Source organism: Curcuma longa, chromosome 4 (assembly GCF_044706935.1).
Source record: "Curcuma longa cultivar G26 ecotype Majalengka, Jawa Barat chromosome 4, ITB_CL_G26_1.1, whole genome shotgun sequence".
In the NCBI taxonomy this organism is placed as follows: domain Eukaryota; kingdom Viridiplantae; phylum Streptophyta; class Magnoliopsida; order Zingiberales; family Zingiberaceae; genus Curcuma; species Curcuma longa.
In genome coordinates this window covers 6787026-6803443 of record NC_133864.1, presented here as the reverse complement: position 1 = coordinate 6803443, position 16418 = coordinate 6787026, and the positions used below count along the sequence as shown (strand labels likewise).

Genomic DNA, 16418 nt, shown 5'->3' with positions numbered 1-16418 from the left:
CCTTTTGCTCGAATTCTTGTGGTTGAGGAGCCCTAAACTGTGTTCTTTTTGATCCAAAATGTTTAGGATTTAAGCTTTTGAGTGTGATCCATTGTACAGTCCGTTCAACCCAATCATTGACGTCCTTTAGTAAATGTTACGATTGACGATAAAACGGTAAAAGTTTGAAAATGGTGAGAGAATTCAGATGATTTCAAGATCTTTTTGGCCTTCCAGTGTTCTCCCTGGTCCACCTTAACTGGCCGCAAGGAAAAAGCCCGCTGCGACAAGGCAAAGAAGGAGAAGAAAAGAATCGGATCGCCATTAATGCACAGAGCATGCACATGATAGTGCAGGCCAAGTACTAATGCGAATTGGCCCACCACCTTCCTTGCTCAACAGTCGTCACATTGCTTGTTCCCCCCTTCCAAGGGCACCCCTAAACTCCCTCATCGTCGAGCATTCAAGCTCCTGCAGAACTCCAAACAGAGAGAAATCTTCAATAACTCTCCTGACGATTCATTACAATCGTAGAAATCACATAGTTGAGCTTAATTAATTATCTAGTTTAAGGGAAAATAGCAGTCGCCGGCGTCTGAAGGTCCGGCGGTGCCGTACAGAGTAGTTGGGACAGGAGCAGCCGAACTGGTTTCAGTTAGTGGCTTTTTAGTTGGGCCAGAGGCGGTTGACGAGCGCCAGCGCGTTGCTGGTGACCTGCGCGACCTCCACCACCTTGGGCCGCACGGCGGCCCGGACGGAGCTGGAGCAGCGGTCCGACAGGCTGTCGAGGCACGTGTTCTCGTCGGTCAGGGCGGCGCTGCTCCAAGCGCGGACGTTGCCCATGTGCATGGCGAAATCCGCCGCCGCCCGGTCCCCGCCCCGGCCCGCCCGGTCGAGCTCCTTCGCCGACTGCCGGAGCCGGTCGACGCTGTCGGCCATGTTCTCGAGGCAGTCGCGGACGGCGCCGGCGTCCCTGGGGCCGCTCCACTTGGCCCGCTCCACCGCCTGGGCGACGAAGGCGGAGGCCGACCGGGCCCGGTCGGCGCTGACGGACATCGCGGCGCGGGCCAACCGGCGAGGGTCGCGCCGGACCGCCGCCGCGTAGGGGGCGAGGCACCGGAAGCAGAGGTCGCGGTACCGCGTCGCGCCGCAGGAGGAGCGGACGAAGTCGGTGGGAGAGACCTCGACGGAGGTGGCTCCGGCCGACACCGAGACGCAGGCAACCATGAGCAGGAACGACAAGACACTGGCATGCGCCATTTGCGCTCTCTCTCTCTCTCTCTCTCTCTCTCACACTTCAATGCAAAGTCCAATGAAGTATCGCATGGATCGAGTACATTAATATACTGTCACGGCCATTGACAGCCAGTGAATTCTCTTATCAGAAGCGTAAAAGTAATGGCTTTCTTTTAGCTCAAGTTGCACACTTGCGGCCACGGACAGGACGACAGACGACAGAGTGTGAGCTGTCTGTGGCTTCCTGTCAACCGTCAGTTCCAACTATTTTTCCGCTCTTGTTAACCACCGTTTACTTGGAAGGGGGAGTTAACGCCCAGGCCCACGACGGAAGCAACACTGCTTGAGCGCAACCAACAAGCAGCAGGGCGCCGGTGTAGGCCGCCTGCCCTGGTGGGAAGAGAGTTCATGCCGACATGCGATTGCGGTGAGATCAATCTTGACCGTCCAAACGCGAAGACTGAAATACTGAAATTGATACTTCGTAGTGGCCAGGTGTCCTGTCTAATTTGAATTCATAATATTTTTTAATTATAAATTACAAATTTTTATTTAATATTTTTAAAATTAAAATTTGATGATTCAAATATGTTTAAATTAAATTTAGAATAACTGAATAATTCCTATCGAATTTGAATTTGAATTATAATTTAATTTTACTTGAATCCTGAGTTGAAAGAGTGTAACAAAACTCGAGTTTAAATTTTATTTTCTAAAGACATTTTGAATCAAATTTGAATATTATATTTATTGTTTAAATTCAAATTTTATGGTGTTAAAACTTATTTGATAAATTAATCAAATCGAGTCTAAGTATAAAATAATTAAATCATTGGACTTTATTTGATTTCTTTTTTTATGAGATTGGGCTGATCGAATTTTCAATTTAATTATTTAAAATTTTTATATTTTAAATTTATTTAATCGGTTGTTAAATTTGATAATATAAAAATTTTATTGATAAATTTTATTCATGAACCTATTCATAAATATTAATAAGATAAATTTAATTTTATTCGTTTAATTCAATGAATTATTTAAATTTATTTATTTAATTGATGTAAATGAAAATAAATAAATTTTTACTAAATTAAATATAATATTTACGGCCCTATTCATATGCACTTTTTAATTCGGTGCCAACAGACTAGTGTGTATGTGTAGAGGCTTGGACCTACACAAATAATACATAGTATTTTTAAATTTTAAATATTATATATATATATATATATATATAATTTATATTATTCCATTGAATTCATTTTTTTTTTGCACCTAAACAGATTAGGCAGTAGCTTTGGGCCTAGACATAAATAATACATATTAGTTTTTTATTTTTAAAAATAATTTTAAATAAAAATAAATAAAAGTTTTTTGACTTGACGGGCCTGTTTTAACGATAATTATAACGGATTCGGAAGCGTTAAGATACCAACGACGGAACGTTATGCTAATCGATAACAGTCGATATATCAACGGAGTCTAGGCTTCTAGCGAGGTCATTCGCCGCCGTCTGTGCTACTTCTGAAGTCTCTGGTAAGATCGGGGAAGAGCAAAGACCGAAAGGGGAGATGGTCTTGTGGGAGCTCACGGCGATCACCGCCTACTTCTTGGGCCTCAAGCGGACCTACCGCCTCGCTCTCCGGCTCCAACGCCGCCTCATCGGCCCCAATCACCCCAGGATCCGGCAATTCATTCACAGGTGCCCCTTTATCTTTTTATGCTTCTCATTCTCCTTCTCCGTGTTTCTGGTTTGGACGACATGGTATTGAGGCCAAACGGTTGAGTGCTATCGAATGGGATTCGTTGATACCCTGCTTTTTGCTGTAGATGTCCCCTGATCCGATGGGAGTCAATTGTCGATGGATATCCATGTCAAACTATATGATATGAATAATGTTACAACTAATTGCTTGTTGGTTGTTTGAATGTAGTTTTTGCGAGATTGTTGGTTCTTGTGTTGAAGTGAATAGGCACTAGAGGGGGTTGTTTTGATCGCACTGCGCTGAGAATATTATTATTATTTTCTTAAAAAATGGCAACAGGCTGATTTTGATTTGGATGGTTGGAGTTGATGAGGAATCCGACAACAGCAACTTTGAGAATGAGCCCAAGTTTAACGGTTGCATATTTATTTTTTTATGTCGTTCTTTGTGAACTTGGAATTTGAATCATAGCATCCAACCAGTTGTTTTTTGTTAATTACAAAGTAAAAATGAAGCAAAGGTGAATAACGGTGATGAAGAGGGTTGCCCACTGGGTTATTTGATTTATTTTTTGAAGGATAAATCCTTCTGTATTCAGAAGGCATTTCTCTGCATAGATGATTTCAACTTGATCTCATGTCACGTATGGATGGCTGCTTAATTGCATCTGCTGAAGTTCATGGCTTTGAATTAAGAAATGTTTGATGGCTCAACCTTAGATAATCGCACTTGTGTGTTTGGTGACAGTATTTTAGCTTGTCATCAAAATCAACTCTGTTTCATGGTTCTGAGGGTAGTGGATTTTTTTTTTCCATCTTTTCCATTTCTAGATATTCCTATGGAAATTTTGATTAAAAAAGAGACAGCATTCTGAAGGTATTTAGTGCAATTTTTTTTTTGAATAGAATTAGACTGAAAAACCATTTGCACACGGCAAAGAAGTAGTTGGATGGAGAAGCCCTTTTGACTTGATTCCAGGATTCCAAGCATATGCCATCCTTCTTATCATTATTAAGTTTGACTATTATAAGCCGGCTATCTACTTTAAAAATCAAATCATAAATCTGATTATCTAGATGTGGTATTGACAGGGAAGTAGAAAGTCTTTGAGGACATTCTTGAACAGTTCCAAGTTGGTTCAATAAATATTTTTGGTTTGAAAAATAAATTTAATTCCTCACCCATAGCTATGTTGCTACTTATCTTTCCACTTTGTGGTTTCATCAAGCATCAATACTATTTCTATCTAATGAATAATATAAGGAATTCAAGTGTAATACCATTCTTAGATATATTTGTCTTCCTAAAAAACATTGATAATTTGACACATTAATTTTGTGGTTTTTTTGACACTAATGCATTCTCTATTTAATGGTCAGTCTTATTTGCACTCAGTTATTTATCATTAGATTGGCTTCTATTATTTTTACAGAAGAGTTTTCGTAAAGTTCTTAGAAACTACTTAAATTATTATTATTATTTATATTATTAAATTAAATTATTTTAATAAGGATCTAACATGTCCTTATATATGTGCTGGCATACATTTTTGCTCTGTGCTCTATCATGACCCAACTAGAAACCACCTTCATTTACTTCTTGAAATTTAACTATGGAATGAGTGAATAGGAATCCGAAATGGAAGCTCAACAATCAGGTGTGGTCTCATTGTGCTGTACGACTGAGTTTGAGGCATGCGTAGGCAATCTTGCAAGTGCTTATGCACATGACTAGGAAGCCTTGTAACCAGGGGAAGTCATGGTACAACTACTAGACCTTGATAGTGAGGCTGAATAGGTGGTGTTTGTCATGAATTGTTAATAGGTTGGAGATAGGGAATATTTGGTGTATTATCATCCACTCTGTCAACTAACTATTATTTAGAGGTAGCATTATCTATTATGGGATTTTAGCTTTTTCATTTTTTACTGCCTGTATGCTCTTGCTTTTATTCATGTGCATTATTAATTGTTTGAAAGAAAAAATGACTTCATATTTGACTATCTCTCTATATTGATATAGATATAGATATTACTGAGAAAATATTATCACATGTTGTTTTTGTTGAACCGTATGCAACATATACTATTGCAAATAATGTGCAGATCGATCAGATTATTTAATTTATACTATTTTTGAAAACTTTCTACTATAGTCAAATTGTAACTTGTCTAACTATGAAATCTGTTGGTTGATTTCAACATGCTTGTACCATCTAAATCAATTCTCTCTTTTTTATCATATATTACCTTATCACTCTCAAGTAATAGATGCATGTTACATTATTATTATAATTCTTTTTTTTAACCTAAGAGACACATGATGATCGTATACTTATAACAACCAAACACTCCAGATGCTCCTCTCAGTTTCAAGTATTCATTCGTTAGTTTGTTATCAACATCTATTTTTGTCGTGCAAAGCCTAGTCTTCTAATTGCATCTTTCTTTGGAAATCTAGTAGCTCACTCCATTATAACGACACTGTTTATGCTATTTATCATAGCTTCTCATATTATGTTTTACAATTGCATCTTAGGTGCGCCTTCAATTTCCACTAGGATACCTTTTGTTGAGTAATTAAAAACGATCGTTTTGGATTCCAGTATTTCCCATCCAACACATGACATTTAGCTTTCAGGATCTGCTGAGGGCAAAACTTCCTAATACCATTGTTCTGTATCTCTCAATCATATGATTATACCTATGAACAACTCATTTTGGTAAATCTGTTTATGCCCATGTGATTGCCAGCGTTTATGTTGATATACTCTATTTCCTTAGCATACTGGAACATTGGCGTTTTTGTTGAAAACATCTTAAAGACATAAAATTTCTCCATTTCCATGCAATTTAGTACCTTCTATCTGATTCAGGATTCAAGTTCTTGAAATTTATTAGTGTTTGTTAAGCCTCTTCTGGATTATCCAACTCATCATCTGCCCTATGAGAAGTGTTCTTGTTACAAATCCTTTTATTCAATTTTGTTGTTTCAAACTCTTCTTCTTCCTCCTCCAGCCGCACACGCAATGTCTTCGATGTGGCAGTCACGGTTCACAAAAACATACAGCAAAGGGACATAGAGGTTGGTAGAAATCTGGGCAACTGGATTCTCCGTTGGCTCGATTCCATGAAACCATCAGCTCAAATACGTGGCCCGTCCTCAGGCTTACCATCCACCAGTAGCAACTTGCCGAAGCATATCGCAAAAACTAGCCAATCTCATGGTGTCAAGGAGAACAATATCAAAGCCACCGACGAATCAAATGGGCGAGTGCTATTCAGTTCCCTGAACATAAGGCTGAAGCACATTCCGACCATACCCATGATGTCACAGGTGAGGAAATCTGCAGAGTGGAACTCCCCCTGCAGTCGCATCTCCTCCAAGCCTTACAGCTTCTCCTTTCAAAGAAGAAATTCGCCAGTTTTCCGAGATGACATTGGTAAGTGGATGCTTCACTAGCATGGATGTACAGGAGAACGGGGCTTGAGATTTGCATCCTGTTGCTCTCTAGACCATGTACACTTCACCTGTCAGATAGATTATTGAGAAGCTGCTCGTTTCTAATTCTGATATTTAACAGTTCTTGATTCTGTTCCTCTTAATTCTGATAGTTTGCATCTCTCAGATTAGTTCCTTGTAATAACCTAATTATCAATAAACACAGAAGATTCTCAAATTACCCTACAGTTTTGTCATATAGATAGCACATTAGTCAATTATTTTTGTTTGGAAGCAAATTAAAGTAGCATGTCCAATCGTTTTGACAAAATAAACAAAATCTTCTCCTAAACTAAGTAGGCACTGCATTCTCATCAGAGAAGCTTGATAGTAATGTTATTATTATTACATGCATAATAATTTACGAATATTTCTTGCCATCTTTATTTTTCTAAAAAAATGCGTGTGTGTGTTTTTTTTTTTTAATTTTTAGGATTAAATTGTTACATGCACAATAATTTATGTTTTCAATGATAATTTCTGTCCATCAATTGATCGACATGAATGTAGGAAAAAGAAAAAAACTTCACCACTAATTCTCCGCCCTTTAGGATATTCCACTAATTAACTCCTGTGATTCTCTATTTATCTGTTCCATTTTCGTTGTGTTTCTTTCTCTTCTCTCTTTGTGTGCGTCAACAGTAGTGAACGAGCCTTGCAAACTACCTACAAATTGCACTTAAGGCTAGCTCAAACAAGAAGGCATGGGAGAAGAAGTGACACCAGAGATGGAGAGGATCTTCCAGCGCTTCGACACCAATGGAGATGGGAAAATCTCAGTGACCGAGCTCGCCGAAGTTCTTCGCACCTTAGGCTCCACCAATGCCGACGATGTGAACCATGTGATGGCCGAGATCGATACCGATGGAGACGACAATATCGACTTCAAAGAGTTCATAGCCTTTTGCCATGCCAATCCGGGCCTCGTGAAGGACATTGCCAAAGTCTTCTAAATGCTTCTAACCATTTTGTTCTTCTTGATTCTTCTTCTCGCGAGGGAGAGGAATTGTCATTTCACAAATTCTTCTTTGTTCTTTACTTGTTCTATTCGACGATTTAGTCAAGGATTATGTTATGTAACTTTATCAGCTTATGAAGCCTATGAATATATTATATCATTAATTTTGTAGCAGATGTAACATGTTCTTTATCCATCGAATCACACTCTTTTGAAAAAAAATAATCTCAAAATAAAATTATAATTATGTGACATATTTGTTAAAAATAAAAAGTTATGATAGATTTGTCAAAATACCAAATATTCCTATCTTTGAAATATAAAATTTGGAGTCAATTAATTAATAAAATTATTAAATTGGTCAAATCATATTTTTCTTAAATCACAATCATTTCTCATATTATTAATAATTAAGGAAAAAAAATCAAATCAAAGCCTCGTTTCTCATATTATTAATGATTAAGGGGGGAAAAATCAAGTCTATAGGAGCTTTGGTAAAATTGATACAATAATATTTAAGCAATTTTTTTTACCAAATTAAGATGATTTTGACCTAGTAAAAAAAAGAGTATTTATTATGACAATGAAATAATTTTCGAGTAAGTTAAAATAACTTTATTTTATATTATAATAATTTTGATCAAAGTTACAATAATGACTTTAATTTAATTAGTATAATTTTAATTAAGTAAAAATATATATATTTTGTTATACTAATGCTCTATTTATAATAAATTTAGATAATTTAAAATAATTTTGCTCTATATTATAATAATTTTAATCAAAATTATTATAATAACAGTGAAACAATGTTATTTTGGGGATAAGAATAGGATATAAAAAAAATAAAGGGCTGTTTTTGTTTTTATCCAATATATATATTTTAAAAAAAATATTGCCAAATCAGTTATATATATTTATTACCGACTCCTTTTTTTTTTGTTTCCCCGTCTCCGATACAACAACGCTGGTGCTTCCCGATTCTCCCCACGATCGCCGAAGGGTTCATCTCCTTGGTCCTTCTTCCATGGAGCACGACTCGCATCTCGTATTCGATTCTCCGGCGGTTCCTAGGCGCCGTCGGCAACCAGGATCGCGCAGAGTGCGCTCTAATCTCCCAGGTTCGCCCTCCCTCCATCCTCTGTTTGTTGCCCTACCGTTTCCTGTAGCATATTTGGTCCATTAGACGATCCTTTTTTTTTTTTTGTGGTCTTTGAGGTAAACTTCATTGCGTTTCTTTCGTGATAATATTTCTGGAGAAGAACTCTCTTTTTGTCAATTCAGGAATGCTGCAGGCGTCCTGATGAATCGCTGAATAGGACTCTGACCTAATTTGGCCATTATTTATTTTTGGAAGCCAGTTTAGCTGATCTTGAAGTAATCCTTCATAGGGTTTGCGTTTACCTAAAATTTCTTGGAACTAGTTAACTGGCCTATGATGCAATGTAGGTTTAGATCCCTGTAGCGTAGAACAGGTGTGCCGTCAATTTGTTCCCAAGTTAAAATCTTCTTGCATACGAATGCTATTTTTCTTAGCAAGATGCACATTGATCTGCAAACTATTGTATCTTAGGGTGTGGTGGTTGCATTTATTGAGCTTCCTACACCTGTTTAGCTTACAGAGAATGTCAATTTATTCGTTCTTGTCATAAAATTTGTATGCAGATAACATTCATCCTGAGAACATCAAGGGCTTGGCTTGTGTCTTAGACGAATATAATTAATTGGAGTTGAAAGATTGCAGGATAAAGGGAGATAAAAATGACTAGACACAATTAAAAATGAGTTTAAAAACTTGGGCATTAAAAGCAATGTACCTTTACACAAGGTTCAATCATGAGATCTAAGTAGTTGAATTACATGGATAGTTCTTGTTATTCAAATTTTAGAATAATATATATATACAGCTTTATTATGTGTGACCTCCTTCTGGCTCATACATGTGCAGTGTACATCTTTACTTTTAAAACTACGAAATTAACATTTTGAGAAAACTGAAACTTTTATTTCACTTTCAAATTTTGAAGTCATTTCTTTTTTATTTCAGCATAACAATATTGCTTTCTTGACCTTTGAACATTTTATTAGTTTTATAGATTGACCAGCGATAATTGATATATCAATCACAACATAGTCGCTGTAGATTTGAGTTAGGTTGTTTTTACCAAGGTTTAAAGGTTCATTCTGAGCCAGGGTACGATCCATGGCTGAAACCAATTTAACTATTCCAAATTTGGGTTAGATAGCAAGAGATTTAAACCCCTGGTTTTTATTACTACGGATGGAATCTAGATCACTGTGGAAAGCCAGGGGAAGGAAATGATGGAAACTTTCCACATGAATTTCATATCAGTGTAGATGTTACCATTGCAAATTTAAGGTGAATACTTCTTTTATCACTATGCAACTGATTAGAATGAGTGTCTACAAAATAAATCCTGGTCAAAACATGATATTTGACCAAACTTAATAAAAGAAGCAATCATATACAAAATTTTTAGGAGAGACTAAGTGAAAGTGGAAATAGAATTGAATCATAATGAATATCTGAAATTTTGATTTTGAAATCAAATTTTGAGAAAGATTTAAATTTTTGATTAATTGTATTAAGGTTTCAGTTTGAGCACATGAACTACATCATCACCTAGGATGATTAATGAATTTTTTGCTCAAAATTTTAAGCTAGGCTTCGGTTTGAAGTAATTAGTACCTAATCCATTAAGGTCTAGATTCATACCTAATTTAGATTTGATCAAATTTTGAATGATATGAAGGACTAATCAAATTTGATTTATTAAGGATATATCAAGGCATTGGTTGGGTTTGATTAATTTGGTTAGAATTAAGACATACAACATAAGAAATTTAACCAAAAACATGACTATTTTACAGTTCTGAACAAATTAATAAACAAGCTTTTAATAGCTCACCAATTTCCTATTCTAAGTGAGCTGAGCTGGCTTCCTTTTGAACATTCCAACCTCACATCATCTTTATTGCAGGTAGATTTTCACTTTCAGTTTGTGCTCTTTAGTTTGTTCATAATCGCTCAAGTCAATTAATTCCTACAATGCTTATAAACACTATAGACCAAATATTTGTACTTGCTATTATGTTTATTACATGCATGACATAAAGTGCAGCCTTATATCAGCTTCCTTGAATAAATTAACAATACAGTTACCTTTTCATCGTTGATAATGATATTACCTTTTCATTTTGCTTTGCAGGTTCAATTTCTGATTTATTAAACTGCAACAGTGATTCTTTCTGTACCATGTCAGATTGGCAGCCTCAATCCAGAAATGAACCTCTCTCCGTAGATACTGAGTAAACACTTGTTAATGTTATACTTGTGGAGTTAGTGAAAGCTCCAAATGAGTTCTAATTTCATTTTGTATTGCATCCCCTCAATTTAATTATTCCTTTTTCCAAATGGAAACCTTTTATTTCAAATAAACCATGTGTCCCTTTTGGTTGGGTAACTTGCTAACTTGTTCCAGTATCATTTGCTCATCATCTCGGGTTACAGATCTATCTCTCTCTCTCTCTCTCTCTCTCTCTCTCTCTCTGCAAAAATGCTTCAGTTTTTACCTTGCTAAACTAGCACATTGTTGCTGGTACTAAGTCTGGCTTAAGCTTGTCCTCGTTACTGGTTCTGTTGATAAGTTTGATTTCATCATTAATCCTTTTTCTCAGCTAAAGATGACTTTCTTTCAACTGCTTACAAGTTAATTCATGATATCTATTATTGTTTTCTTCTGTGTTTTATTATGTTTTTCTATTCCTCTTTTTATTTATTCAATTAATGTCTTATCTGATGCAGTAAAACTGGATCAAATTCAAATGATCATGTTGGTATCCATTCTTCAGCACAATCACCTATTTCATCAGATGGATCCTTGTGCTCAACTGAAAGAAAAATAAATTGTTGGTTATCTCCAGGAAATGTAGTATGGGCTAAAACTGCAGTTCATGAATGGTGGCCTGCTGAGGTTTGATTAAATTTTCCATTACCTAGATGAACCTTCCTCTCCCTTTTTTAGTCTGGACTTGGTAATATTTTTAACTTTTTCATCAATTTTTATTTATCCAGATCATGGATGACAAATCTATTGAATCTACCAGGAACAATCTTGCTGGTCATGTTCTAGTGCAGCTCTATGGGAGCGAAGAGTGGTAAGTACACAGTTTCAGGAGTAGGTTGTCCAAGTCTAGAAACTATCAGCTTGACCATTGTTTTCCTAAACTTGAATAAGCTTCTCTTCTACAGTTCCTGGCTGGAACCAGATAGAGATCTGTCACAGTTCGATCAGGTGAGTATTTCAGTCCCTTCAAAATTTTCCTAGATGCTATTAGGTCATAATTATCTCTTGTACCATAAAAAAATAAACTTTTTTTCTAATCAGATAATTTTACTAGAAAGAACTTGTTTTATAATATTCATCCTGTTTAGAATATGCATATTCTGCTTCAATAGCTCTGACAGAGTTTATAACTCGTGTCAAATTTCAAGTCTTTGATGTGAAGATAATTATTTTGGGCCATTCCTCAACATTTGGTTTGATTGAAAATACTTCTCTTAATTTTATGTGTGATGCATATTATGACCATCTTGTTATTTGGCCATTCATTTAGTTATATCTTTTGCAATCAGAAGACTAGCTAAATCCGTTTCTCAAGCAGCATGCAAACAAGTTATCCAATTTCTAGTGTCTGAGTATGTGTGGCACAAGTTGGAAAGAAGCACTTGACCCAGCTTTCTCAACATTCAAGGCCCTAGTATACATGATCTTATGCTTCCATGACTAGTCTTCTAGTATTCTGCTTCAATCATCCATGTTTGCTCAGAGAACTTCACTCATCCTTACGGTCATTGAGGTTACACGCTGAAGCTCTATTGCTGTCTTCAGTTGTCTTCCAACTTCTGGGTTCCAGCCATTACAGAGTTGCAGCCCTCCTCTAGATGTTGTCTGGTGTAATGGCACCAAAGAGGGAGGATAGTTTAATCCTTTATTGGAACCCAAGTCTTCTGAGCAAACTTGAGTATCTGAAAGCTGACAGTTATGTAGAATTTACCTGGACACCACTCTGAAACTTACGGATCATTATTTATTTTAGGTTGGTACATAAAAAGAATTACTTGTGTCAATATAGAATCGAACCAGTAAGTGACAAGTGAAGTTTGGATCTTTTACATTATGACTTTGGGAACTATCTAATTTTACTAACTTAGGACTTAGCGCTAGAGAAGTTAGAATGGGAGAAGAGGAAAGAAGTAAAAAACTTCAAGAGCACAAGATTGCATCGAAAATTGGAAAATGACTTGAATTCCAATTCTTAGTTCAAGGCAACATCGAGGCTTTGATGTGCGAAATATTGGTTATCTCTAGGACCTACCTCCACCAACTCTTCAAGTATCTACTTTTTGCTCGTATGAACCTTTTTACATATAAATCGATTATCTCTAGGACCAGCATGAACCAGATAGCTGCTTGATTATAACATTACCAACCAAAGGTTTCCAAAATTTTCTTCTTATGGCTTATGCTTGGTATCAAAAGATCATGCACAAGTTTTAGTATAAATAGTTTTGTTCACAAGCAAAATCCAATTTCTATTTTGTTCAGTGCTTTGAAGAAAGAAGCAAAAATCCCTTGCAGACATTTCAAGACGCTCTTAAGCAGGTTGTTATTTGCCCTTGACTCAGTTTGCTTAACCCATCTTGATTTCCCCTAAAATTTATCATCATTTATGCAGGCACTATCCAAACATGCCCATATGAGTCCCAAAGCAAGTCCTGATAGGCATTTAAACAGCGCAAAGATTTCATATCAACTTGAAAAATGCGGTACAGTTTTCGTGTTCATAGCAAGACTAAGACTGATCCAGCAAATTTCCGTCTTTTTCCTGTGCCAAGTTTGTTGCTAATTCATTTGTTTGCAAATTTGATTATTAGATGCTTGGCAACCTTCGCGTAAAACATCCAATGGCTTGGCCGTAGAAGGGAGAGGCCAAAGGAAAAGAAAAGTAAAGGTTCATTTCGATGTATGCCAAAATCTATTATGAACGCCATCCTATAACTTATTTGTGATTTCCTGCTGTCAAAACCACCATCCCTGTCATTTTGATCAATGCTTCGATCCATTTCAGGAGATGTCACGCATGCCATCACCAAAGCGAAAAGTTCGGCGTCTAAGGATAATGCGATACCTCGGGCTCATGGCTCCAATTGGATCTCCTTTTTCTCTTCAGCATTGAGTGTATTGCGTCATGTATGATCTATTTTTTTCTCCTTTCTATTCAAAATATAGCGGTTGATTTATCTGTAGAATATCTTGCAACTAGTTCAGTGATTAATTTTCACAAGCTTTTACCATCGACGAACATTTGCAGGAATGAGGACTTCATATTTGTTGAGTTTGTACGAGAGAGAGCTTATCAATTTTTTATAATGTGATCCGTGGGTTATATATATGCAAGGGTGTAAATAAGCCTGAATTTGATGGTTGTGAAGCTTGCTTGGTTTTTTTATTAGTTTAAATTGATTTATTAAAAATCTTATTAAGCTTATGTCTCTTATCAAGTTGAATTAGTTATATTGTTCTAATAATTTAGGTTAAATGGTAAATCTAATACATAAAATTTATACTATTTTTTTTATTTTTAAAGTATTATGGACAATTTAAGATTGGAAAAAATTATACATTATTATATTTAATGTATTAAAATATTATTTGATAAATAATTTTATTCGGTAAAAGGATTTCTATCAGAATAAAATATTATAATATTTTAAAAATCTAACTCAAATTTTATAGATATGGAATATATAATTTTATAAATAAGATATAATGTAGCTTTAGATCATGCACAACACAATTAAAAGCCAAAAAAACAAACACAGTTACTTCATGAAAGCAGTCCAGAACCATTAACGAGAACATTTAGACCATAATCGACACGTTCAACCCACAAAAGAGAGTCATCCAGCGTTGGCATGTTTCAGTTTATAGAACGAAGTAAACGAGACGGCAATAGATGATAACGAGCGAATATCAAGCCTCCTCTTGATATTCACCTTCTTCGTCTTCGTATTCAACATCATCAGCGGTCGCATCCTGGTATTGTTGGTACTCGGCAACCAGATCATTCATGTTACTTTCAGCCTCAGTGAATTCCATCTCATCCATTCCCTCTCCGGTGTACCAGTGCAAGAATGCCTTCCTCCGGAACATGGCAGTAAATTGCTCGCTGACGCGGTGAAACATCTCCTGGATTGAAGTTGAGTTTCCAATAAAGGTCGATGACATCTTTAGTCCGGTGGGAGGTATGTCGCAGACGGTTGATTTCACATTGTTTGGAATCCACTCCACGAAGTAAGATGAATTCTTGTTCTGCACGTTAAGGATCTGCTCGTCAACCTCTTTGGTGCTCATCTTGCCACGGAACATCGCTGATGCAGTCAGATAACGCCCGTGGCGAGGATCAGCGGCGCACATCATGTTCTTGGCATCCCACATCTGCTGAGTGAGCTCGGGAACAGTGAGAGCTCGGTACTGCTGAGATCCGCGGGAAGTGAGAGGAGCAAATCCAACCATGAAGAAGTGAAGACGAGGGAAAGGGATGAGATTGACAGCCAGCTTTCGGAGGTCAGAGTTGAGTTGCCCAGGAAAACGGAGACAGCAAGTAACCCCACTCATGGTGGCCGATATCAGATGGTTCAGATCGCCGACTGAGAATCGCATACCAAATTAGAAATGCTTTACTAATCATAAAAGCAGGCAAATATTCAAGATGCGAAAACTTACAACTAGGTGTGGTGAGCTTGAGGGTACGGAAGCAAATGTCATAAAGAGCTTCATTATCGAGCACCATGCATTCATCAGCATTCTCAACGAGCTGATGAACGGAAAGTGTAGCATTGTAGGGCTCAACAACTGTATCAGATACTTTTGGTGATGGAAAGACAGAGAATGTCATCATCATGCGATCTGGGTACTCTTCCCTGATTTTAGATATCAAAAGCGTTCCCATGCCAGAACCAGTTCCGCCACCAAGTGAATGGCAAACCTGGAATCCTGATGAATTAGAAATATTAGATCGGCTAATTCTTACTTCTGCGGGTTTTCTTTATCATCGCCTCTATAATAACATAAAAGATATGAACAGATTAAATAGGAAATGTAGATCTGTGAACTTAATGACGAATCAAGAATCTGATTGATGAAAAATGGCGTGTTAGGGCCTAATGAATCATGGAACTCTACAAGATATAGAATATATGGTGTAACTGAAAACATGCATCTCAAGATAAATCAGGTATAAAAAGTGAAATTTCCAACACATATCAATAATGTGATGAAAAAAGGCGAAAGGATCATGAATAAGCATGGCTGAGAGAATGAACCCTAAAACGAAAAGCAAATAGCATCTAAATAGAATATTAGCAAAAATGAAATAGTAAAAAAGGGGAAAATCAGGGACATCGCACCCTGAAGGCAGTCGCAGTTCTCAGCTTCCTTCCTGACAACGTCGAGTACAGCATCGATGAGCTCGGCTCCCTCCGTGTAATGCCCCTTGGCCCAGTTGTTCCCAGCGCCCGATTGGCCAAAGACGAAGTTGTCAGGGCGGAAGATCTGGCCGTAGGGCCCCGAACGAATGCTGTCCATGGTGCCGGGTTCCAGATCCATGAGCACCGCGCGCGGAACGTAGCGGCGGCCGCTGGCCTCGTTGTAGTACACGTCCACCCTCTCAAGCTGGATGTCGGTGTCGCCGCCGTAGCGGCCCGTGGCGTCGATCCCGTGCTCCGCGCACACCACCTCCCAGAACTTGGCGCCGATCTGGTTCCCGCATTGCCCTCCCTGGATGTGCAAGATCTCCCTCATCTTGACCTCGACGAGCGCAGGGAAGACGGATCACGACTCACGGGAAGGAAGGAAGAAGAAGGAAAGAGAAACAGGAGCGGCGGAGAGGAGAAGTAGGCGAGGGCTTCTATCTGTCTCTTTAAATAGATCGGGGAGGAAGTTAACGGACGT

At 37.5% G+C, this 16418-nt stretch overlaps 4 protein-coding genes across 6 annotated transcripts; 2 read left to right on the top strand and 2 right to left on the bottom strand.

Annotated features, from left to right (window-relative positions):
* Nucleotides 1–524: 524 nt before the first annotated feature.
* Nucleotides 525–1271, bottom strand: LOC141827840 (pectinesterase inhibitor 9-like). The gene has a single exon (XM_074715170.1). It carries the CDS (start codon nucleotides 1237–1239, stop codon nucleotides 646–648), a length of 594 nt encoding a protein of 197 aa, XP_074571271.1. The 5' UTR covers nucleotides 1240–1271; the 3' UTR covers nucleotides 525–645.
* Nucleotides 1272–2732: 1461 nt separating this feature from the next.
* Nucleotides 2733–6582, top strand: LOC141828329 (uncharacterized). Its single transcript, XM_074715743.1, has 2 exons — nucleotides 2733–2917; nucleotides 5939–6582. Exons 1-2 carry the CDS (start codon nucleotides 2787–2789, stop codon nucleotides 6381–6383), a joined length of 576 nt encoding a protein of 191 aa, XP_074571844.1. The 5' UTR covers nucleotides 2733–2786; the 3' UTR covers nucleotides 6384–6582.
* Nucleotides 6583–8335: 1753 nt separating this feature from the next.
* On the top strand, nucleotides 8336–13841 carry LOC141828479 (uncharacterized). 3 transcript variants are annotated; one of them, XM_074715915.1, is made up of 9 exons: nucleotides 8336–8501; nucleotides 10611–10710; nucleotides 11207–11375; nucleotides 11477–11559; nucleotides 11654–11696; nucleotides 13011–13067; nucleotides 13141–13231; nucleotides 13340–13428; nucleotides 13534–13841. In XM_074715915.1, the coding sequence occupies exons 1-9, from the start codon at nucleotides 8408–8410 to the stop codon at nucleotides 13639–13641; spliced, it is 834 nt and encodes a 277-aa protein (XP_074572016.1). In that variant the 5' UTR covers nucleotides 8336–8407; the 3' UTR covers nucleotides 13642–13841. The 3 variants fall into 3 exon arrangements, with proteins under 3 accessions (XP_074572016.1, XP_074572014.1, XP_074572015.1); XM_074715913.1 differs by having other exon boundaries at nucleotides 8346–8501; nucleotides 13340–13410; XM_074715914.1 differs by lacking the exon at nucleotides 13011–13067 and having other exon boundaries at nucleotides 8346–8501.
* A 436-nt stretch (nucleotides 13842–14277) lies between these two features.
* On the bottom strand, nucleotides 14278–16341 carry LOC141826752 (tubulin beta-9 chain-like). The gene is made up of 3 exons (XM_074714050.1): nucleotides 15875–16341; nucleotides 15192–15461; nucleotides 14278–15115 (listed from the first exon to the last, which is right to left on the bottom strand). Exons 1-3 carry the CDS (start codon nucleotides 16266–16268, stop codon nucleotides 14439–14441), a joined length of 1341 nt encoding a protein of 446 aa, XP_074570151.1. The 5' UTR covers nucleotides 16269–16341; the 3' UTR covers nucleotides 14278–14438.
* Nucleotides 16342–16418: the final 77 nt, after the last annotated feature.

Coding starts and splice junctions, on each gene's coding strand:
- LOC141827840 (XM_074715170.1), bottom strand. CDS start 1,239: ATGGCGCATGCCAGTGTCTTGTCGTTCCTGCTCATGGTTGCCTGCGTC.
- LOC141828329 (XM_074715743.1), top strand. CDS start 2,787: ATGGTCTTGTGGGAGCTCACGGCGATCACCGCCTACTTCTTGGGCCTC. Junction 2,918..5,938: donor ATCCGGCAATTCATTCACAG/GTGCCCCTTTAT, acceptor TTCCTCCTCCAG/CCGCACACGCAATGTCTTCG.
- LOC141828479 (XM_074715915.1), top strand. CDS start 8,408: ATGGAGCACGACTCGCATCTCGTATTCGATTCTCCGGCGGTTCCTAGG. Junction 8,502..10,610: donor AGTGCGCTCTAATCTCCCAG/GTTCGCCCTCCC, acceptor TTTGCTTTGCAG/GTTCAATTTCTGATTTATTA. Junction 11,376..11,476: donor ATGAATGGTGGCCTGCTGAG/GTTTGATTAAAT, acceptor TTATTTATCCAG/ATCATGGATGACAAATCTAT.
- LOC141826752 (XM_074714050.1), bottom strand. CDS start 16,268: ATGAGGGAGATCTTGCACATCCAGGGAGGGCAATGCGGGAACCAGATC. Junction 15,462..15,874: donor GAACTGCGACTGCCTTCAGG/GTGCGATGTCCC, acceptor CTAATTCATCAG/GATTCCAGGTTTGCCATTCA. Junction 15,116..15,191: donor CAAGCTCACCACACCTAGTT/GTAAGTTTTCGC, acceptor TGCGATTCTCAG/TCGGCGATCTGAACCATCTG.